This window comes from Raphanus sativus, chromosome 6, assembly GCF_000801105.2.
Source record: "Raphanus sativus cultivar WK10039 chromosome 6, ASM80110v3, whole genome shotgun sequence".
Classification (NCBI taxonomy): Eukaryota; Viridiplantae; Streptophyta; class Magnoliopsida; order Brassicales; family Brassicaceae; genus Raphanus; species Raphanus sativus.
This window is the reverse complement of record NC_079516.1, coordinates 4,741,753-4,764,900: the sequence shown is the minus strand read 5'-3', so window position 1 is coordinate 4,764,900 and position 23,148 is coordinate 4,741,753. Positions and strand designations below refer to the sequence as shown.

General features: G+C 36.8%; 4 protein-coding genes, 1 long non-coding RNA gene and 2 pseudogenes across 6 annotated transcripts; 2 read left to right on the top strand and 5 right to left on the bottom strand.

Moving 5' to 3' along the window:
• The first annotated feature begins 1,330 nt into the window (after nt 1-1,330).
• On the top strand, nt 1,331-4,070 carry LOC108858760 (protein YIP4b-like; annotated as a pseudogene).
• A 2,692-nt stretch (nt 4,071-6,762) lies between these two features.
• LOC108809604 (photosystem I reaction center subunit VI-1, chloroplastic-like) lies at nt 6,763-7,677 on the top strand (annotated as a pseudogene).
• LOC108807658 (rop guanine nucleotide exchange factor 13-like) lies at nt 7,586-9,817 on the bottom strand. The gene is made up of 5 exons (XM_018579922.2): nt 9,544-9,817; nt 8,919-9,265; nt 8,577-8,849; nt 8,148-8,474; nt 7,586-8,069 (listed from the first exon to the last, which is right to left on the bottom strand). The coding sequence occupies exons 1-5, from the start codon at nt 9,815-9,817 to the stop codon at nt 7,650-7,652; spliced, it is 1,641 nt and encodes a 546-aa protein (XP_018435424.1). The 3' UTR covers nt 7,586-7,649.
• Nucleotides 9,818-12,030: 2,213 nt separating this feature from the next.
• Nucleotides 12,031-13,614, bottom strand: LOC108809561 (uncharacterized). Its single transcript, XR_001942856.2, has 2 exons — nt 13,454-13,614; nt 12,031-13,164 (listed from the first exon to the last, which is right to left on the bottom strand). It is a non-coding gene; the product is annotated as an uncharacterized LOC108809561 (long non-coding RNA).
• A 416-nt stretch (nt 13,615-14,030) lies between these two features.
• Nucleotides 14,031-16,557, bottom strand: LOC108805971 (ERAD-associated E3 ubiquitin-protein ligase HRD1A-like). 2 transcript variants are annotated; one of them, XM_018577973.2, is made up of 6 exons: nt 15,834-16,557; nt 15,618-15,764; nt 15,279-15,428; nt 14,823-15,191; nt 14,406-14,589; nt 14,031-14,309 (listed from the first exon to the last, which is right to left on the bottom strand). In XM_018577973.2, the coding sequence occupies exons 1-6, from the start codon at nt 16,364-16,366 to the stop codon at nt 14,214-14,216; spliced, it is 1,479 nt and encodes a 492-aa protein (XP_018433475.1). In that variant the 5' UTR covers nt 16,367-16,557; the 3' UTR covers nt 14,031-14,213. The 2 variants fall into 2 exon arrangements, with proteins under 2 accessions (XP_018433475.1, XP_018433474.1); XM_018577972.2 differs by having other exon boundaries at nt 15,588-15,764; nt 15,834-16,556.
• Nucleotides 16,558-17,002: 445 nt separating this feature from the next.
• Nucleotides 17,003-18,029, bottom strand: LOC108810781 (60S ribosomal protein L37-1). The gene is made up of 4 exons (XM_018582869.2): nt 17,920-18,029; nt 17,706-17,841; nt 17,324-17,425; nt 17,003-17,237 (listed from the first exon to the last, which is right to left on the bottom strand). Exons 1-4 carry the CDS (start codon nt 17,920-17,922, stop codon nt 17,188-17,190), a joined length of 291 nt encoding a protein of 96 aa, XP_018438371.1. The 5' UTR covers nt 17,923-18,029; the 3' UTR covers nt 17,003-17,187.
• A 592-nt stretch (nt 18,030-18,621) lies between these two features.
• On the bottom strand, nt 18,622-22,563 carry LOC108813083 (kinesin-like protein KIN-13B). Its single transcript, XM_018585518.2, has 11 exons — nt 22,203-22,563; nt 21,780-22,004; nt 21,056-21,226; nt 20,862-20,963; nt 20,695-20,772; nt 20,546-20,627; nt 20,309-20,468; nt 19,720-20,241; nt 19,300-19,636; nt 19,163-19,228; nt 18,622-19,087 (listed from the first exon to the last, which is right to left on the bottom strand). Exons 1-11 carry the CDS (start codon nt 22,341-22,343, stop codon nt 18,905-18,907), a joined length of 2,067 nt encoding a protein of 688 aa, XP_018441020.1. The 5' UTR covers nt 22,344-22,563; the 3' UTR covers nt 18,622-18,904.
• Nucleotides 22,564-23,148: the final 585 nt, after the last annotated feature.

The following is a 23,148-nucleotide window of genomic DNA, read 5'->3' as shown; positions in this document are numbered from 1 at the left end:
GGCCCTTACGAGGATAGGTGGGCCCACATTTAAGGGAGTAGGGTGGGTCAGCACCTGATCATTGCAATTATCTCAGTTTACGTTTTTAATTGTTACATAATCTTTTTAATTGCTAGCATCTACCTTTTTAAAAACAAATCTTTCGTAATTGTTTGTTTCCTTTCTGTCAAACATTTCCTTTAAACCAAGTAAATAACACCATTCAAATTACGGCTGACCAGGATACATAGCTGTCTTTAACCGATCACGTCGTGTTGACAAAGTCTTATTGATCAGACGAGTTCGATGATTTTCCAGGTATAGGGAGCGATTCAGGCACTACCTCGGCCTCGATCAAGCTCAACCACTGTTAGGATAATCACCTCCTCCGAAAGTCGTGTTGACAGAGTCGTATTGACGGAAACCGATCAAGGAGAATTACAGCTAAGAATTGGATCGCATCTTGTGTATGGAAGATAGGAATCAGAGCTTATCAAAGATTTATTATTGTTATTAACAAAATTGTTTTTATATGAAAACTGTAAAAAAAATTAGCGATCACTATTTAGATTTATTAATCTTTTAGATTAAATTTTCTAACTGAGTTTCTAGTTCTAGTGATAAAAGGTTCACATTTGTCGATTTTACCACCTTAGTTTGAACACGACCACTTCCAAACATTTTATGTGGCAAGAAAAAACGTCATTCACCTGAATACTTATCACTAGGTATTTTCAGTTGAATACATTTTATAATTACTTATAAATATATATATCACTAATTAAAATATTATAATGATAAATTTTTATTTATGTTTTTATATGAAATTTTTGAATTATTTTAAATTTTTTGATTTTTTTTGTATACTATATTTATTATTAGTAATAAATTTTAAAAATCAATCAATATTCTCATTCACTTATATAAAATTTGAAAGTTTACTTTATTAATATTTAATTATATTTCTGTTTTTTAATTTTAAATTTTTTTACTAAAATATATTTTTTTGGATAACAACACAATATTTATAAAAATTATATTTTTATTTTACATTTAGATAATAATTATTATTAATTTTAATCACTTATCTAATCAAATAAATTTGAAATTCGTTTTTATTTTGTAGTTAATTTATATATTTTATTTATTAATAGTATAAACGATATTAACCACTCTAGTTTTTAACGTGATTGCGAAAAAACCATTTCGCAAATAGTACTATAGATATAGATATATAGATAGGTTCAAATTGTATTCCACAACCAAATATTTTAAAAACCAAATTAAACAAAAAATCTTAATTGGAACTTGGAAGTCTTGAGATGAATTCCACATCAGTTACTTTTACAACATGCATGAAGAGAGCGATAGTGGTTATTATGAATGTTTCATATATATAAGTCGGTTTCAATTTTGTCATATTATTATATACCGTTGCTCCGATCATGGATCAATTTTAAAATAATAAAATCTGTTTTGAGGGAAACAAATTAATTTCGCAACTTGAGAGAAACAGATTACAACTCCAACTTGGCAAGCAATTTCCCGATATGTTTGAATATACAACTACCTTTCTTTCCCCCGTGTTTCCTCTTATATTTATCGTCAAAACAATGTGCTAAGCAACGTCAAACACTCGTAGCTCAATATTATGTGTAAAGTCTATCTTGTCGATTATTTAGGTCCAACTCGACAGGTTTATCAGAAAATTATGTTTTAATTATCAATCCAACTTTCCCATGAGATGTATCGGATCTGTTTTTTTAATTGTCCATCATATAAATGCAATGGAACATTTTATTTTTTATTTCTCAGAAAAAGAAAACATTTGATTTTCTATGTCATGCACCGAAACGTTTTTCTGTCCTTGTATACAAGCCTCCTTTTGAAACATAATAATCTTTACAATAATATTCTAGGTCAGCATGATGTCACTATATATGGTATTGTGGGTTATGAATGAATGATATAGGAAAATAATATGTTTTTGCTAAATATAAAAATAATAAATTATACAGAAATATCTTTACTTTACAAAATTAATTAAATCTTTTGCAGTTGTTCATGAAGAAATAAAATACTACATGTTACAGTTGTTCACATGATATTTAATTATTTCTCAGAAAAATACAATATCATGTTTATTACATATAAAATTTTATGTACACTTTTTTGAAATAGACACTTTTTCCTACACTTCTTCTGTCCATCTTTATTTTGGTCCATAATTTCAGGATTGCACGATCATAATAAACCAATTCTGAATTATATTTTGAAACCTCCATTTTAGAAATATCAAATGAAGTTAGTATTATGAATATATAGGTTTATACTCCCTCCGTTTCTAAAATATGTATGTTTTAAGTTTCTTATTAATGTAATTATTAATGCATTGTTTTTTAATGAACTATTCTCCATAAATTTTAACCAATAAAATTTTAATAAATATAACTATATTATTTGAAATGTACAATTTGTCATTAATGAATGTATTGAAAACATAAAAAGATGTATCTTTTGAAACGAAAGTTTTTTTTCAGAACGTCGATGTTTTAGAAACGGAGGAAATATGTTTTAGTGTTACATCGAATTCATAAATAGTTTTAAAATATATCCATTACAAAACCAAAATTAGTAATTGAACACATCATTTGGCTAGAGCGTAGAGCCTAGAGGAGTTGAAGTGTACTTGTAGCATGCACTTGCTAGCAAATAGCAGGATCCTATGCATAGGGAATAGTTATGTACCGCAGGATTTGTATCTAAATATCTTTTAATTCATTGGTGGATAGTCACATCTCTCTGTCTCTCTCTCCACAGAACCGCAGGGTTGGATTCTCCGTGATTTTCTATTTCACTTATGGAAAACGACAGAGCATAGTGACATAGTTGTGGATTCCAATAGATTCCGTCATGTGACAAACTCCAACGAGAAGACGTCTCGTCTCTTCCCTCTTTGTATGGCTCTCCCATGTTTGAGGGGTCAATTAGATCCCCACTCTCGTGGAATCTTGCCCTCTCATTCATGTTTTTGAAGACCCCACCTCTCGTCGCCTTTATTACTACTCCCTTTTATTTTTTGGGCAAAATATTTCTATACATGTTATTTAACTGCAAAATAAATATTCTGAAAAGATATTGTTTCAAAAAAAATTCTGAAAATAGAAAAATTAAAGAAAACTGAATTGTTTTACGAAAGACCGCATAAAATATTTAGCCAAGTGTTACGTTGTCTTTTAGTTGGAGTTGATTTGTGTTCTATAACTATTAGGGAAACTGTATCCCTTAAGATCATTAGAGTTGTTACTTTCATATGAAATATATAGTTCTTTCCACAACTAATATTATCGATTTATCATAAGTTCTTTCCACAAAAAAAAGTGCCCTTTTGTCAAAAAAAAACTAATATTATCTATTTATATAAAGTTAAGTTTCCTTCCCTCCTGGGCTATCCACGTATGCTTCCACGTCATCAATTCAAAGGCTACTGTCTCGACACGTGTCCTACTATTACAAAACTCTGCGTTTTATTAAAATTCAGTTTTACCAATCGTCCCAATCAGACATCGACGAGATCGAGAACATGATGAACGGCGGATTCCAATCAGGTTCGGAACCGTCCTCTCCACATGCCCACCTAGCCCGATCGGTCCCTCAATACCCGTCTCATCCTCCTCTCCCTTCGTCCAATCCAACCTCCCTCCGCTTCCGCCGTCTTATTCCTCTACCTCCCAGAAAGTGACACCCGTTACAGCCCCTCCGTCGCTTCCGCCGCCAGGTAACATCGTCATCTCGAAGGTTCCAAGACGATCGGGGGGAGCGGATTCGGGTCTCCGCCGAACACGTTGAAGGAGCCGGTGTGAGATACTGTGAAAAGGGATCTGTCGTGTGTAATCAGAAGCTGGTGGTGTTTCCGAATCCGAATAGCAAGGATCCTGGAGGTACTTTGTGATTGGGATCTGTGGAGACCGTTTTTCTTCATTGTGTTCTCGGGGCTTACGTTTTCATGGTCTGCCTCCGTCAAGAAGGTAATGAAAATCTTAGCTTTAAAGTTAAAGGTGGCATCTTTGTTGATTTGGGAGTTTCTATAGAATGATGCTTAGTCTAAACTCTAAGGCATCCCTAGACAGTGCACTGCTGTTAGCTTTTGATTTAACACATAGAACTTGAGCAATAAACAACACAATGTGGTGCTCTCTGATATTTGTAATTTTGAGTTTCATGGCTCTCTACTGTCTTGCCTGAGCAGTCTATTATCCGATATGCAATTAACCATATTGTAAAGTTTACCATTAAATGTTGTAGTTACGTAAGCTATTAATAATTCATAGGAAATTCCGTTCACTGATTTTGCTAACTAACCATTGGCAAATGCTTCTGTAAAATCCTTAGGACTGTTTGTGTTTGGATTTCACGTGTATCTCCAAGCCTAGAAATTTGCCATAACTCACATGCTTTGCTTTTGATTTTGTTAATTATTACGCATCATGGCATATTAGAAACTTCTGTTCATTTATGTTCAATGTTGTATAATCATTGGCATGAGGAGGCCGATAACTAAGAATTAGGAGTTTGTAGCATGAGTATAGATAGCTGCAAAATCTCTGTGCTGTTTTAAAGAAAATCTATTCGCAAAATGTTGATCTTTTTCCTGCTTCGGTACTTCCACAAACATATTATAAAACAATTGTTTGTTTTTCTCTCCTCAAACATTCATCTTCTGTCTATTTGGCAATTGAAGATTTTGCATTATTTTTGTGTCGCTTCAGGAGTTTTGATTTATAATTCATTCCTCTTCAACCTATAGCTATGTACGTATGGTGCTATCATTTCTGCTAATGAAGTATCAAGATCAGTTGCTCAAAAAAAAAAAGAAGTATCAAGATCTTTAAGTTGATGTGTCAGATCTTTTTGGTACTGTGTACCCAACAAACGCAGAAACCAGGAGGGTTACATTCTGAGTATGGTAAGTGGAGAATAGCGACACATGTCTCGAATCCTTGCCAGGTATCCATGTCAATGAAGAAGATCCAAGGTTTTAAGACTATTTGAGACATGTTCAAGGAGCTTAGGAGCTTTGCTGCGTTTCCGGAGAATCAAGAAGTCATTGGTCAACAAGATGACGCTCATTATTGGTGTATTGTAGAAAGAATTCTTCCTGGTGAAGTCAAACCCCAAGATGCTGTGAAGACATTCTCAAGGAATTCATGGAAAATACTTATTGAGTCTGTTGAAAACTAACGCACAATTTGAGCCAAATAGCTTTCGATGACACCTTTTGTACATTCTTCCATGATTCTTATCACAGAGGAGATGATTTTTTTTTTTTGGTCAAAGAGAGGAAACAATTATTTAAATAGATATATATATTATATTTAAATATTTGGTGTTTACCTCATCAGTTATTCATCAGTCATATGTAATAGATTTATATTTAGCTTAAAAAAAAATTAGAAAACCAAACAAAAAAATTGACATATCCATTTGAAAACTGGTTTGTAGACTCGAACCACAACATAAATTTTAAAATATATTGTATGTATAACATAATCATTTGTAATAATATATATTATTTTAAAATGTTTTAAATTATTGAATTTCATAATTTTATTAGTTTAAAACTCTAATAATTTATTCAGATAACATAATTTATTTTCTTCTTAATTATAGTAAACAAATTATATTCATAACAAACAGTATTAGGTTTTTATGTTTTTTTTCCTGAACAACAGGTTTTATGTTACTACGTAATTTTAATTGTTTTTGTTATAATGAATAAATCATTCTACTTGCATCATTTAAATTATTAATTTTAAATGGAAATGTATAAAGTATTTTTTTAAATTAAAAACAAATAACTATATTTTGAAAAAATAATCTACTTACTATCAAATTCAATATAGAATTAAGACCAACATCAAAGTAAAACAATTTTTATTGTGAAAATATTTGATTTTTAAGTGATAAAATAAAAAGTTAAAACAATAGTAAACAATGAAAATAAATGCTGAATTAATTGAAAAAATCAATAGAATGTATTTTTTTTATTCATTAGCTTACCCTAGATACACTGTATGTTTCATTATATTGTTCGAAAAATCACTTCGCAAATAATAGTATAGATCCCACGTTTCGAAGGTGGGTTAAGGTCTTTTTAAAAAGCATCTCCAAATTTTTAGATAATATGGCTTATTTAGTCTTCAAGTCCAATAACATAATTTTTAACAAATATATATCTTTTTTAATAATAACAACTCATATTAAATATTTATTTTGATTATCTAAATTATTTATTAATCTACTTCCCGTCCGTAGGACGGGCTTATTCTAGTCATAAAATATAGGAAACAAAATGCATTTTGCCGTCTACTAAACCACTGATGGAAGCCAAGTTTGACACACGGTTATTTAATTATTATTTTTTGTGTCCAAAGTGAGCTATTTATTTGATGATTTATAACATTTTCTCGAGATTTAAGTTACCGAGGGAAAAAAATAGTGACACCCAACCCTGATAACACCTATAGAGGCGGCGGTTGATAGAACTTGCGATCGGCTGGTTTTTTCGTAACTCTAAAATGCATTTGAGCATATTTTATTATTTTTTCCAAGAACAATTAGAAATGAAGGGATCGAAAACTAGAAGTCATGTTAGAACCATATAAGATTGTCTTATCTAACTAGATTCCACGTGGTATTTTCCAATTGGCATAAGCAAATCTTCAAGAGAGATTGCTGTTTGCCTCGTGTCAGAAAAAGACCAAAGTCCACTTATTAATTTATTATGACCAAATGCACCTATTGTTACCCCACAAAAAAAAAATTAGTGAACGAAACTCATGGGCTCATGGCGTCTCTTGCAAGCGTCGCCACCGTGAAACCATCTGCCGCCACAAAGGGCCTCGGCGGCAGCTCACTCGCTGGAGCCAAGCTCCCCTTCAAGCCTTCCAGCCTAAGCATCAAACCCAAATCCATCAGGTGATGAAAGCTCTTTATTTATCTATTAATTTACGTTAGTGTGGTTTAGCACATTAACGTAAATATACGTACACTGGTGATGAAAATATAATTCTGGTAGTTTCCTATCTTGTAATCAATTAGCTTGAGGTTGTTCTTCATCTTTACTAGGTCTGGTGCCGTGGTAGCCAAGTATGGAGACAAGAGTGTCTACTTTGACTTGGGAAGATTTGGGAAACACAACTGGTCAATGGGATCTATACGGCTCTGATGATCCTTCTCCTTACAACCCTCTTCAGGTTTATCCATATCAAAAACTTGACATAGATTTTTTATACTTCGAACAGTACTATTGTGAAAGATACTCTTCTTCTTTGCTTACTTGTAGAGCAAGTTTTTTGAGACATTCGTTGCACCATTCACAAAGAGAGAATTGCTCTTCAAATTCTTGATTCTTGGAGGAGGATCTTTGCTTACTTATGTCAGCGCTTCGTCCACTGGCGATGTTATTCCCATCAAGAGAGGTCCTCAGGAGAAGCCTAAGCTTGGTCCTCGCGGCAAACTCTGATTTAGATTCATGCAATGTTTGTTACCTTCCCATAACCATTTCTCAATGCTTTCAGACTCTTTATATGATTATATGTATGTTCTGCTTTTTTTCTTACATTAAAAACGTTATTCTTTCCCTAGTTAACAAAAGAAATATTATTTTCTCAAGAGTATCTCCCTACTCTTGGACTTTTTGTTGTTCCAAGAGATTCAAGATAAGAACTAGTCTTCTTGTTGATCATGCTTGACACTCTGGTCAACAGTTTCTTGCTTGAATCTTTGAATGGTGTTTCGTTCTTTTCTTTCTTCGGTTGCTCATGGTCTTCCATGTTCCATTGCATTACCTGTGAAAGTGAAATGGCCGATTTGCTCTTTTTAGGTCTCTCCTCCAAAAGACAAAAGTCCTTTTCTTCTTCCTTCCGAGGACTCTCTGTTTCCTTCACTATATCTCTCTTACAAACCGCGACATCAGGGTCCTGTGTTACCTGATCAGCTTCAAGAACATCTTCTATTCTTGAAAGTACCGTGTGCGCCAAGCTTTCAAGAACTCTTGAATAACTCTCCACTATAGCCAACCCTATATCCTGCAATTTAACAGACTTTTTTAAGACAGAACACAAACAAGTAAAATGATGTTTAATTTTTTTTTTGTGATTGATTACTTTGTTGAATTGTATCTTGCTGATGTCAAGTGTGGATTGAGAGATCACTGGGAAAACTTGTTTGAGAAGAAACAAGATGGTTCCTGCTCTTTCTTCTAGTAATTGTCTCTTCTCCATACTCAGATTGGTACTAAATGGAGACGACGACTTGTTGTCTTTCTGCACTATCTTTCTCTTCCATATCACAACCGAAGCTTCGATTTTGTTCTTTAGTTCGAGTATCTTGTGCTCAGATGATAAATCCATCTCAAGAAGGAACTGCTCTGCATCAAACATGTCTAAAGTTAACATTCTGTAGATTGTGTCTCCAAGACTAGCTCTCCCTTTCTGTAAAGACAAAAAAAAAGGACATCAATAAGGATACATAAACAAAACGGATCCATAGTAGCATTCAAAGAAAAATGTTTAGGTTAGGGTTAGGGTTTATACCTTAGGAAGCGAGTCGATGTAGCTCTCAGGGATCTCCATTTGAGACAAGACTTCAGCGTTTATGGCCATTGCTGAATCAAGCACTTGGCTCACACACTCTTTCTGACTCAGTAGAAACGTTTTGGACGTTTCAGATAAGCCTGCTGGTGGAACTTTCACTGTTGGAAGCCACCATTTATCATCATTCCTGGTCGAGTTACTAGTTAAAGACTCAGGAGAATCGGTTGTGATGTAATAAAACTCATCCTGATCCTTAAAACGATCAAGACAATCCTGCAGAGTTTGTAAACCTTAGAAGATGCAGAAGCATGAAGCAGATTTGGAGTATATCTGTTTACTTACAGTGAGCATCAGATCGAGTTTCTTAAGAGCAGGGATGTTGGAGATAAGATCTCTTCTCTGTCTCGTAGTCATCACCTCTATTGAAGAACCATCTTTGTTTGTTTGTTGTGTTGGAGAGAACTCAACTATATGATCAGTAACAGAGATAAGCCATCCGATTTCTTTTCTCCACCGTTCTTTTCTATCATCAGAGATGGGCTCTAAACGCCGTTGCTCTCCAAACGCAGAAGCCGAAAGATTTGTGATTGCGTTTGATAATGCCAATGCTGATGAAACACCTTTGCCTCCTCCTGACATGTCTTCTCCTAGAAGAAGTTTTGCAAACCTTTCTTTCATTTGTTCCTTTTCTGTAACAAATGAATATATAATGTGAGTACATGAGCTTTCTCTAATGATATCTATCATCCCAACCCTAACGTACTACACAAGAAAACTCATTATAACCTCACTATAGACCTATATGTCGACAAACGAGACCTCAAAATATGTATGTAATGAAGCACATAGTTTTATCTAATGAAATCTATCATCATAGCCTAACTTAATACCCAAGAAATCTCAAGATAAGCCATTAAGGAACCCTAAGATGCCTCATTAATCTAAGAAAAGTTATGATCTCCCTTGCCTGCTTCTTCCTCTAACTCTTCGTCGGTTGCTTCAGACGTCTGAGGCGTCTTGTCCTTAACCAGAGACGGTAATATTGGGAGGAAGCTCAAGGCTGCAGTTTTCTTGAAAACAGTTTCATCATCAATGTCTGGATCTTCAAGTCTCAAGGCATAATCAGAGTTCCATTTCTTGATTTGCCGTGAAGATGAGTTTTGATCCTTCATGCTCTCGATATGGAACATCCTGAAATTATTGCTTTCTTCTTCTTGCTCACCAGCTCTCACTCTCTCCATGATTTTCTTAAATCTAAGGAGAGGTTCTCTGTTTTTCAATCTCTCTGTTTTTTCTTCTTGTAACAAAGATGAGTTTTTAGGCGGGTGAGACATCAAGAACAAAAACAGAAAGAGTAGTTTGATGTTGTTGTAAGAGAACAAATCTTAAAACTAATGAAACCGTGTAGTAATAGTAATAATATACGCAAGTGCATGGCAAATCCAGAATAGCATTTTGAGTCTTTGACTTCTGTTTGATGCTTTATTTTCTCTGTTTTTACCTCTTCTTTTTTCACACCTCATTAAATTATCAACTAACTAACGGATTTGTTGTCCGGAAATTCCATGGATAAGATGTATCATTACAGTTATATAAACAAATTTAGGATTGAATTCATATTTTAAGCAGAAAAGAACAAATTTCGTACCCAAAAAGTGTACTATATTTTTTTGAACAAAAAAAAAGTGTACTAGAATTTACAACTTACAAATTCACTCAATCTGAAATCATATATGCAACGGGATCAAATTGGGAGCATAAACGCAGTGACAACATGGTAAATTGCAGAACCAGTTTGAAACTTCTTGAACAAGTCACTCCTCACAATACTGTAAAGTAAAATCTCTATAAATTAATAGTGTTGGTATTAATTTATCGATATACTAACTGAGTCACAAACTCAATTTAAAACTATAAAATTATATTATTTTATAGAAATTTGTAATGTATATTAATTTATAGAATATTAATTTAAAGAGGTTAAAATGTAGATGGTTTATCTCCATCCCAACACTATCTATTATCTATGTAGTATAAATCATACTCCCTCTGTTTTTAAAAGATGCATGTTCTGGAAAAAGTATTTGTTTCAAAAAAATGTATTTTTTATGTTTTCTATATAAAAAATGCAAATTTCAATAAAATTAATTGAATTTATTGAAAGACTATTGGTTAAAATGCATTGAAATTTGGTAATTTCTAAAAACAATGCATAATTAATGTATTTTCTTAATATGTGTGAAAACTTCAAAACATACCTCTTTAAAAAACAGAGGGAGTACATATCAATTTTATAAGAGAAAAAGGGAATAATATTTCCGATAGGAAAAGGAAATAAATCTTCCGGACAAGTAAGCAAGGAAACAAAAAGTCAAGTTTGCTCTTTCTGTTGGAAAAAGATTAAGATATTAAAAAAAAAAAAATCATCGTCCAAGAAATGATCTCAGTCTATCGCTGCAAAGCAGCTGAGAGTGGGGCATGACTTGGGTTGTTTTCTGCTCTGACTCGGATCCAATTGTTTCTGAGTGATAGACACTGATATGGATGGAGTTATTGACGTGGCAGAGGAATGGACTAAGTGAAGATCAACCTTCACGGTTAAAATTCAGGTCTGGCCAGAATTCAAAACATCGTATGTTGGCAAGGTTTGCGAAACCGCGTGAGAAAGCATCAGACGAACGTCTCTATGAGATTCAACATAGTTACTCTGGTGCTGATGAGTGTGTACGAGAATCTAGGGAGCTTACTTCCACGGTTAAAATTGAAAACGGTACTGCAGATTTGTGTTATGAGGTGGAATTGGTTGCGCCATTGGAGCTGTCTGTTTCGGTTGAAGAACTTGATTTACCTGAGACAACAAATGAAACACCAATGGTGATAGAGACTCTCGACAGTTCTGGTGATAATATTACTATTGTGGTAACTATAGACTGCAATAAGGAATCTCCAAAGCAGAAGAAGAGAAGGGCAATTCAGAGCCTGAGGTTGAACGATTCCTTTGTGTTGTTGGTGTATCACAGTTTAAAACTCTCAGGTGTAGTAGTATAGTGCGAGACACTCACAAGCTACTGTTACTTTACATCTTGTGGAGGCGACACATGGTTGATAGTGGGCTGCTCCTATATACAGTTTTGGTTTACAGTTTCACATCCCCATCAAGTGTGTAATAGTTGGGAGGTTACATTCACACTACGCACATTGGATATAGCGTCACTTCTGTTACGGTGAGACGTCAGCAAGACTGTATACAAACAAAGGAAGTCTATGATGCCTTGTTATATTCAGGGACATGACAAACATAAGTCAGGGGAGAGAACACATGATGGTACAAAGCAACATATACTCACGCTCATGCTGGAGAAATACAGAAATTGTCATTGGTTAGTTACAGAGAGCTGGATGCATAAAATGAGATACAAACGGTGGTTCGTCTGTATTTACATATTAGGAATGTCCAGTTCAGTGCGTATATATCACAAAATGGCATACAACAGTTTTGAGAGAGAGACAGAGGGAAAAATCATCATATCATTATATAAGAGCAAGAACATCAATCATATAATTACTAGCATATCAGAAAAAGTAATAATCAACTGTGCCCCAAGCACCTAACTTTGATCTCTTTGCATCGAACAACTCTATTCTTGAGAATCAACTCTCCAGAAAACTTAGAAGAGCCCACGACGGCAACCGTGAAGTGAGCAGGATCAAAGCAAAAGACCACGGATTCCACCAATAAACCGAGGTCCACATCATCATGCTGATATTGACAAAGTTCAAAGCTGGCAAAGCTGAACCCTTCTTCAGGAGCAACATGAATCGTATACACAGATCCACCACCGACAATACCATTCATTGAATAGCCACAGCCCGGGAACTCCATGTCTGAGATTTTGGATCCGGGAAAAAGTCTGTCTATACCAGACGCGGTGATCATGGGTCCACGTAGGCTCTCTTGAAAGAAGACGGATGACTTGGATTTGTCTAAACTCGTCATCAAGATCTCCACCGTTGAACGAAGGCTGGGAGGGGAGGAAAGTGAAAGATCAGCCGTGGTGCAGCAGCAGCAATAACATGAAATATATTTCTGGGACAGCCCAATTTCTCTGTCATTACATCTTCGAGAGGCAAGAGTTCGCGCAACTTGAATACTTCTGTTTCAAAACTCTGGTGGGGAAAGGGTTGGTGCTCTGGCCAGATATAGGTTCCTCGGGTGAATTTGACCGCAACTGGATTTGGCCTGTAGTGTAACAGAATCAAATAGATAGCTTTGAATATCTTCGTATTACCGCATGTCTTAATAACCACCCAGTCATCAAAACACGAACAAGCTAGAGGCATAGAGAAGGTATGTATCAACACTTGGAGAAAGCAGGTTGTACTCGATCTTGCAGTCCACCGGCTTCAGTATAACATGTTAAACATCTTCGGTTAACATCACCCGTAATGATGACTCTCCTATCGCCTGTTTCTTGAAGACGATCTCCAACCGCTTCTCAACTCCTTCAAACCCCGAATTCGTCATCGCGGTCATCTCTGCCGCCTGAATATCTTGAGGGAGGAAGCCTCTCTCTTGCCGCCGGAGAGACTAAGATGAAAACGAGTGTAGTCGATTTCAGAGATGATAGTCGAAGCAAATCCTTATCAGAACCAAGTTCCGATTTCTATAACCAAGATTATAAAAATGAAAGCAGATTTGCATCTCAAAGATTATTATCATTATCAGAACCAAGTTCCAAGTAGATCTGATTCTCATCATTATCAAAGCCAAATAAGAATCTGATTCTCATCATTATCAAATACAGATTGCTAGCAAATCTAAATTATTAACAGTAAGTTTCTTAGAAGCAAAGAAGAAACAAGAAAAAGATGCAAACCGAGTGCAGTCGATTTCAGAGATGATAGTCGGATATGCTTTGACAATCAAATTATTATTTTTATGTTGAATCCTCGATACTATAACGTTAAAGTATTGAAAATATCAAAAGATGAAACCCCAAATAGGTGAACTTCATTTATTCAAATTTTAAGGAACCGATTTATTATTCATATTAGCTGAATCTTTAAAAATATAATTAAATGTTGATTTATTTCCTAAATATAAATAGTAACTATTTTAGTCTAAAATAGAGATTTTAAAAACCCACAATAAGAATTTCGAGTGTTTGTTTGTAATGGATCATGGCAAAAGAAATTTAAACCACAAATTCCTTAAAACAACGAAGTAAAGTAGGTTTGAGTTGACGAGAATGTATTGTATTGTTGAATATCAGATAACAAGATCAATCGTGTATATAAGAACGAAAACTAAATTTAAGAGAAATGAATAAAACGAGGTCGACGTGTTTGTTATATGTGTGTGTTAGTAGTCTCTCTCTCTCTTTTCTTCTTCTTCTTCTTCTTATAACTCGTTTGGGTAAGTTTTCCTTTCATTATCCGCGGACAAAAGACTAGTTCAAGTAAAGGAGTGTCTTCCCTATAAATATGCCAACCGAATAATTAGAAGAAAACACAGATTAGGTTTCAGTTTCAAGCTTCATAATTATAAGACAGTATACATCTTTTTATCATCTCTTTGTCTATATCTTCTCTGCCTCAGTTCTAGACCCAGCGTTTTGTTTCCCTCTAATTTGCTATTCACTCTGCTGCTCTGTCGCATCGATCAACAACTCTCTTCCCTTTGTCATCTGCTTCTCCTGTGGACTCCAGAAACTGAAGTCTGTTTCGCAAAGTCTACAAACATAACGCTGATGATACTTAACCAGGATACCAAATGCTATTATTTGATTCTTAAGTTTTACATAAGAATACACTACCCAGGGACCATACCTCGAGCTGGCTCTCCAGAGATTTTTTCATCGTTTCCAGCTTGTCCGCTGGGATATTTGCATAGGCACGAGAGTTTTCACCAGGAAGGTTTTGTTGAGGAAGCTGAGAAGCCGCTGAGGATGATGAAGGATGGGTTCCATGTGGTTCTGCTGAGGCTTTCTCTGTACCAGGAAAACCCGGCGACCTTTAACACAAACAAAGGGGGTAAACGTATCTGTCGGTTTTTTCTCCATAACACATTGGAGTTGAGAAAAAAAATATAACAAAAGCTAAAATAACTGAACAACATGAATTCAAGCTATGCGGTGACAATTCTACAGCTTCTTTGGTTTAAGTCTATGATTCAATAGGACTAAAATCACCTTTACTAGTTCTAAAACTCGACACCAAGCGCAGAGTGAGCAAATTAATACATACCATGCTACTTTGTCTGCAGATGGATACACCATTGACTTCCCATACATGGAGGCTGCAGAAGCAGCTGCTTGAAGTCTGGCGTGATGCCTGCTCAAACTATCATTGGAACCGCCAGCAGAAGAACGCGTTTCAGATCCCTGGCCACCTGAGCTTGAAGTACCTTGCTGAGAACCTTGGTGCAATCCTCGTTGCCCTGCAGCTGTTGTAGATGTGCCATTCTCAGGAGGTACAACAAGTGCCCTGCAAGTAGGACATGTCTGCTGTCGTTCCAACCATGATCGAAGACAATGTACATGGAAGAGATGCCCGCATATCAGCTTCTTCGCAGTTGTCATTTCTTCACGGCATATGATACATGTGGCATCACTTCTGCATAATATAAGATTTTTTCCAAACTTAACAAGACCAGAATAAGACTTTTTCCTAGTTTGAATGGAAAATATATAGAAAACTTACGCAGTAAGTTCTTCAGGAGTTGCATCAGGGAACCTGTCGTTCATATTGGAAGTGATTTTACGATAACGAAGGTAATCAGAAACACGAATCTGGAAGTTCCTGAAGGTCTCATAAAGCTCCCTCAACAAATGCAAAGGCACACCATAGTTCCTAAACAATAGCCATGAAATGAGTCAAGAAACCAAAAAAAAAAAAAAAAACTTCTCCTCCCAAGTCTCTCCATAACTAACAATCCAACAAGTACATACATTTGATTCTTCTGCTTACTAATCGTCACTAGTTCTAACAAAAGGAGAAAAAAAAACTTACATGAAGATGACAAAGAAGAAGCAAATGTACATTGACAAATGAAGCAGGTCACGGATAAGCTCAAGATAGAAAGTATAAACCGGCTTCTTCTCCCACTGACCATCCATTATCATATCAGTAACAAAGAACACATACTTCACAAAAATCGCCACCGTCGTCGTCGCCAAAATCATATACCTGTAAACCACAACATTATTATAGAGAGGTAACACAAACACTATATAGCATATATGAGATTCAACTTACTCGAAAGAGAAGAAGAGAGAAACGGAGGCCTGCCTAGACCGAACCAAATGCCGAACCGAGCTATACATAAAGATCGAATCCACAACAAGAAGAAACGCCAAGAAAGAAACAATACGAACGTGAGCGAGCTTGGTGACGTTAGGAGCCGTCTCGATGAACTCGACTCGCTTCTGAGCGAGCCAGTGCAAGGCCTTGATGAGGAGAAGCGTGACGACAAGGGGGAGGAAGCCACTGGAGAAGTCTTGGCGGAAGATGGTGATGGCGAAGAGGATCTCCATGAGCTCTCTCCATGCCTGCTCGTTGAGCCGCTCGATCTCGGCTTCGCGGAGGGAGCCGAGGAAGAGGAGCTTGACGAGGTGCCAGAGGGCGAGCATGAGGACGAGGCACATGTTGAGGAGGAGCATTAGGCTGATCTTGGAGGTGGAGAGGTAGACGGCGGCCGGGTAGAACTGGCCTCGGATGGAGAAGGCGTGGTGGATTATGGAGAGGGTTGCGATGAAGCTGAGGCATGCGTAGGTTCTTAATCGGATCATCTTCTTTCAGCGATAGATAGATCTGTGGGAGATCAAATCGAAGAATCAAATTCTGTTACGACGGAAACCTAGAGAAGCGGAGGAGGAAGGAGGAGGAGGCGGTTGCGGTGTTTTAATAAGATTTTCCGGTTACGAGGAAGTGATGAGATCAGTTTTTTAAAGTTTCTCCGCTCAGTTTTGGAGAGTTCCAATTCTACCCCTCTCGGGACTTGTTGTTGGTTGAAAACGATTATTCTTGAAAGCATTAGTTAAATGTTCAAAAGTTGGATACATGCATTTGCTTGAGAATTGTAATCAATCAAAAGTCAAAACTATAACCTGAATGTAAAAGATAGCAGGTAAATAATTAAGACTTGTAAGAAATTTGCAAAATGTAAAATAATCTTTCGAACGAAAGGTTCAAAACTTTATAAGCAAATGACACAATATAACAGAACACTGATAGGAGCTGGAGAGTGTATTATCATAAGAATAAGAGAGGCGGGAAGAGGACTGTGAACGCACTAGAAGAGTGATCGCTTATCATGAGAAGTGCAGTTGCCTATTACAGTCGATAGTTTTAGTATAAATGTAACAAGAGAGTCTCTGGGAGGTTGGCTTTTGGCAAATTGTAAACTTGGCTCTTAAGCCAAAGCATAGAGACTTAGGCTTTTCACTTGTATTGAGTGTTAAGGGGAAGGAAATATACAGAGTTTTACATTCAAAGTACTATTGTTCTCTATCAAACATCTCGTTATTTCACGGGCTACTGAACTAGATAATGCGATACAAAGCTAGGCTTTACTCTTTGCTGCGTTTAAGACGGAATGGACTCCTTTTTCTTAGGATGATGAACCTGCTGCTGCCTTGTTCCTTGGCTTGGCTTCAGTACCTAAATTAACCAAGAAATGACAATAAAACACCGTTTTTGACAATCATAATTGTTAAAAACCAATCAAGATTCAAGATCAATGTTACCTTCTCTGAAACAAGTCTTGAATCGGCGGGGAACATTTTTGAGATACCTCATCCTACCCGTTCCAGTGGTCTTCCTCCTGATTGCCTTCAGACTCCAGTTGTCTATATATAACCAAAAAAAAGAGACAATTGAATAAGAAAGACGCTACGTTTTCTCTTACCACAAAAATTTGATTGAGCTAGGCATAAACGAGAGAACATATAAGATAAAATCTTGCATGCGACAAAAGTCAATCGAGTCGGTCTGGACGCATATGATAAAAATCTTTTTTTTTAATTTCATAACGATCATCGAAATTGGTACACAACGCAATGGATATCAAGTGACTAAGGGAACACTAAACCGCATGTGGGATTGGAATAAAGGAAGAAAGAGTGTTACAGGTCCTCTTGCGAGCGGCAGGGTAAGCGCATGCAGAGCAGCGACTCTTCTGGATGTGAAAGCTACGACGACCGCATCTAACACACAGAGTGTGACTCTTGTTCCTCCTCTTTCCGAAACTCCCTGTTCCCTTTGTCTGAAATACTCAAAAATGTTCCATCAAAAATGGTTCGACAGCTAAACCAAAAGAGAGAGAGAGAGAGAGATAGGACACCATTGGAGCGAGTTGCTTGGCCCAGGATTCCGCTTCAAAGAAGAAGGTGGGATATTCTTTTTTGTCAACCTTTTTGATTCGATAAGCCCGAAGGCAAGGAGTACAACTTGTGCTTTCACAAAATACAGCTTTAATACACGTGTAAACAGCTACGTGTCATAAAAAACACATGCAGATCGGATTTCACTGTTTTCTTGCCGCCGGTACCCAACGATGCCATGTGCTTCGTCACTCAGCTGTTCCTCTCCATATTTGTATTCTTTTTACTCCAATCTTCCGGCCGCCCCTTGAAATCAAAACTTACATCTTCTCCTGTTGATAAAGCAAAAGTAACAGAACTGGTTGAAGAGCAGATTCTTCGTCAGACCATCCTTACTTAGCAGGATGCTAACTCTACTTTCATCATCACTTCATCTTTCCGCAAGGATATGCTTTACTCCGATGTCAACTTTCGAATCCATAACTTTGGATGAGTAAAGATTGATTCTCAACATCCTTGACAAGTTCTTCAATGATCTCTACGCCTGATCGATTTTTTTTCAGATTCTTGATTTGTTTTTGGCAAATACACTTTTGTGTCCCAACACAAGAATCATAATATTTACTGTGAAACGATACACACATACTGTTGGAAGCTTTGGATACTATTGCGTTCTAATTTCCCAAAACTCAACCTGCAAACTTTTAAATTGGTCTAAGGTCTAGAATAAGGTATATGATAGAAGGCAAACTCATAAATAGCACAACAGTGAATATTATTACATAGGTATTTAATCATCTGCAACAAATCCATTACAAGAGTCTGATCCAATTCAAAGTGCAGTAGCAGGAATAGAATGAATATCTTGCACTCATCCATAACTCTTCCATGCAAAGTTCTCAGCAAATAAACTTCTGACCTCCGTTCCAAGCCAGTAGGGGGGCACCAATGCAAAACCTGAGATGAGGTCGATAAAAGGAGGACCATATACTCGAGGAGGAGGGGTCAGTACCCAGTGGTAGTAGATACCAATACATTGTGCTCCCTAAGGCGCTTCTGGAAATGAGCAAGACGGTTCTGCAGTTGGAGTATACCTGCAGCCTTCTGAGAGAGAATGGTGTTCAGTCTTGAAATGTAACCATCTAGCTGGTTCCCAGGCTGGTCTGCTTCAACCAGCAGATTCATCTCCTGCACATGTGATTATAGAGGCATTAAAAGGTAGATTCAAAACCAGGGGCTTGGCAAAATTGAGAAGATTCACACCTCTTTCACGATGTTCATGGTATCCTCAACTTGTTTACGGTGTGCATTCACAAGGTCTTCCTCTTCCTGTAAAAATGATTCTTGCGTCAAGGCTCATAAAAACATATGATTCCTTTAGTTAGCTGTAGGTTTGTTACCTGCAGAAGTGCATTAAGATTGTCATCGGAGTTTGACTTCTTCATATCAGGCCTTGGCATGTCTCTTGACTTCACTGGAATAGTAGGTTTAGGGATTCTCTCCTGTGCATAGGATACCTCTGGCTTCACGTTTTTCTTCCACGTTTGCTTCTCTTGCTCGTAGTCCGATGCATCAAAGTCATCGTTTTCTTCATTCCACATCTCATTCACGTCATCCTCATAGTTAGATGGAGTAGGAAGTGCGGTAGATAAAGGAACTTTTGTGGACTCCCTTAGGTTTATAGTTGAAGAAGACACATCTTTCTTAGAGCCGTTTCCCTTCGAGAGACTCTTAACCCTACAATTCTCATACTAAAAAGGTTATGGGATGTACATTAGACAAAAGAAGGTATAACACATCGACCAAGTTAAAAACCAAACCTGTCAGCGTATCTTAACGTGTTAAGGGTGTGCTCACATGATCCAGAGCTTGGAGATATGCAAGATATCATCACAGTACGAGAGTTCCCCATGAAAGAGTCCCTGAGAACTTCGGTCAACTTACTTCCTCTAAAAGGGATGTGACCTTGATCATTATCCAGAGCTCTAATACACTCTTTTAAGGCCAGCAAGCTCTTGTTGATCTCTGCTCCTTCCAATCTTGTCTGCTTGTCATTGTCCGTTGTGTCTGCACCGCGTTCGCTTCCAGCAAGATCGATGAAAGAAAGCTTGCCAACGAGGCGAGGGGGCTTTGACTGGTTTCCCTCAGCTGATTTTTTTATAGCGAGCTGAAGTATAGCATGCGAGCGAGAAGATTCTTCATTTGCACCGGTGGTTCCAGTACTTCTCGTTGCACTTCCTCTCTCGATAAGCTCCACAATCGCATCTGTGTCAGATACTCTGTACTCTTGTAAACCAACGATGCACACTTGCTGCTTACCATCCTCTCTCATGCACAGCTTCCTATAAAAGTTTTGTCCTTCAGCTACATAGATAGGCTTTAGCAGTCAAGTTAAAGATAACAACTTACTTCCTTTCACTGAGGAGATCGTAAAGCTTTCCTCCGTAGATTTCAAAGAAGCTGACAAACAGCTGGAACCCTTGGTTTCTGTATGTGTGGTGCATCAACCTTAGGATATCCCTTGAAGCTTTAAGTGGCAAAGGCTTCATAGTATAGGTTTTACCACTACCTGAGAGGGCAAACATAAACCGAAACTGAGAATATAAAAATTCTAGAAAATGGGATTAGTTCACAGAGACTGCTTACCTGTCTGCCCATATGCAAAGCAAGTGGCTTTGATGCGCTGGAAAATTAATGGCACAACAGGCTCCACTGTCTCACGATAAACCTAACAGAAAGAGCATAATCAGGATTCCACCTGACTAAACATCGATCCTGTGCAGTTACTGAGTTACCTCATCATTTGATACTTCCTCATCTAGCACAGCATCAAACACAAACTCATGCTTTTCAACATAGGCTGTCAAGTCAACCTACAATAGGAAAAGTTATAGATCAGTCTTAGTGTGTCTTGCTACAGAGAGGACTTTGTGCGGACTCAAACCATCAGTAACTAACTAACCTTGACTTTGGTTTCGTGAACTGTTAAGCAATTGGAATGTGTGTCAATAATGTCTTCCTCGTTTTTTACCGACTCCTTTTTGTTAAGTGGTCTCTTACGCACCTGTTCTCAAAAACAAATCAGGTCGAGGAAATTATTACTACTTGCTAGAGACAGGGTAGGATTGAGCAGAAGTGAAAAGGAAGGCCACGTACAACAACTTTGATCTTTGCAACAGCATTCATCTTTTCCTTCTCAGCAGTCAAGTTATCAGCCAACACACGGCTACGGTTAGGCTGCTTGTTGTAAGCCTCAAAGTCATCAAAGCTTTGGCTTTGACTAGGATTGAACATTGAAGGGCTATCTAATTGGCTAGAGACTGGAATCTGCTAATAATAAGATAAATAAGTTAGAAGCCTACCCCAAGACCGAATACAGCAAACGAAATGAAGTTCACGTATTCGTCTTTATCTTCAGCAGAGAATCAAATAATCAGATGGTGTCATATGAATCATTGACTTATGAATACCAAATTGGTTACAGGAAAAACAGCCTTTTATATGGTTACACAAAAATCAAAAAAAAAACTTGTTTTACTAAAAATAGTTTGATGAAGTAAAGAGAGATGTGCAATGAGTCCATTCTATCAAGAAGAACAATAAATTTTATGGATGCACACCTAAACAAACCAGCATTTAATCAGAACACAGTTCACAAATTCATCTTATGTTAAACACATAATCAAATAACTAGATGATTCTGTAATAGGTTTTGACTTATGTATACCAAATTTGTAAAGAGGGGAAAAAAACCCATAATTTAAGGTCAGACAGAAAATTCAAAACTTGTTTTACTAAAAATAGTTTGATGGAAGTAATGAGTCTCTACTCTATCAACAAGCAATAAATATTCTATCAAAGGAGCAAGGTGTACACCTACCTCAGGAAGAAGCTCAGTATCAAAAGAATGCAGATCTAAGAGGCCAGGACTAAACTCGGATTCATCATTGTTCCTTCTTTGGCTGGATGGACGAGAACCGTATTGAGGAGTAGTGGGCTCTCCAAAGAAGTCGTTTCCACCGTTAAACCCTCTCTGAACATTCTGGTATACTCTTGCTCCTTGTCCACCACCACCACCACCACCACCAGCATAGTATCCATAGTCCTGTGTGTATCCACTCACACCATTAAGTTCAAAACTTGAATAGCATTAAACTCGGTTTGACACAAAACAACTTCTCCTAGCAATCAAAAACACCAGATCGATAAAGCCCACTGATAATTTCAATTCTAAAAGGATCAAGAAACCTGGTGGGCTGATAGATCTTTTGAGAAAACGATGGAAAGTTCAAAGCTTTTTTACATTGGGGGATGGCTGAAAGTGAGGGAGACCAGTGGATTGGAGCCATCTGCCGCCATTGGAGGAAGACATGTCGAGGAGGTTATCTGAGAGCTGCCTCTGGTGGTGAACCGCCGCTGCGCCAGATCTCTGTCTCCCGTTCATCGCCGACAATCGAATCTCTGTTCTTGTCTGGTAGCTCGAATCGGAGCTCCGAAGGGATCCTTTTGATCGGATCTCTCTGTAACCAAAGTTTGCTCTTTTATCTCTCTCTCTCTCTCTGTTTCGACAAAGGATGAGGAAGTTCAAATTAAAGCTTTAGAGTAGGAGAGGAGCATTGGTGGACCGCTGTTTCTCTCTCTCCTCTTTCTTTCAAACGCTCCCTTAAACTCGGTTATTTCAATTTTTATATTATAATATATATAAATGAGATTTGTGGACCAAGTTCATATGGTTTAACATAAGAGATATTTTGGATTTACATTTTTTTATAATCCTTGTTACTAATTTTACTCTATATAGTTGGTATTATTTAATTATGTTTAATTTCTTTATAGGATTTTGTCAACTTTATTACTAGTGCCTGTTGGTATTTATTCCAAACTGGTCTGAATCATGATTTAGATTTTGGATTATTGAAATTTGAAAAATCAAATACAAATGCAATTTACATATAACATTAGCTATTCCTTAGCTTTATCTCATTCCACCAACTTGATTTTCGAATTACAACATATTCAAAACGGCATAATACTGAATCTGTACATTTTCATAATATTCAGCTAAGATGAATGATAATCGGTTTATCAAAGTTTGAATAAATGATTCATAATATTCAGCTAAGATGAATGATAATCGGTTTATCAAAGTTTGAATAGATGAATGATAATCGGTTTATTTTTTTTATATATTCATTCTTCCTTTTCATATTTTAGAGTTACAATATTGACGATTAAAATATACAAATATT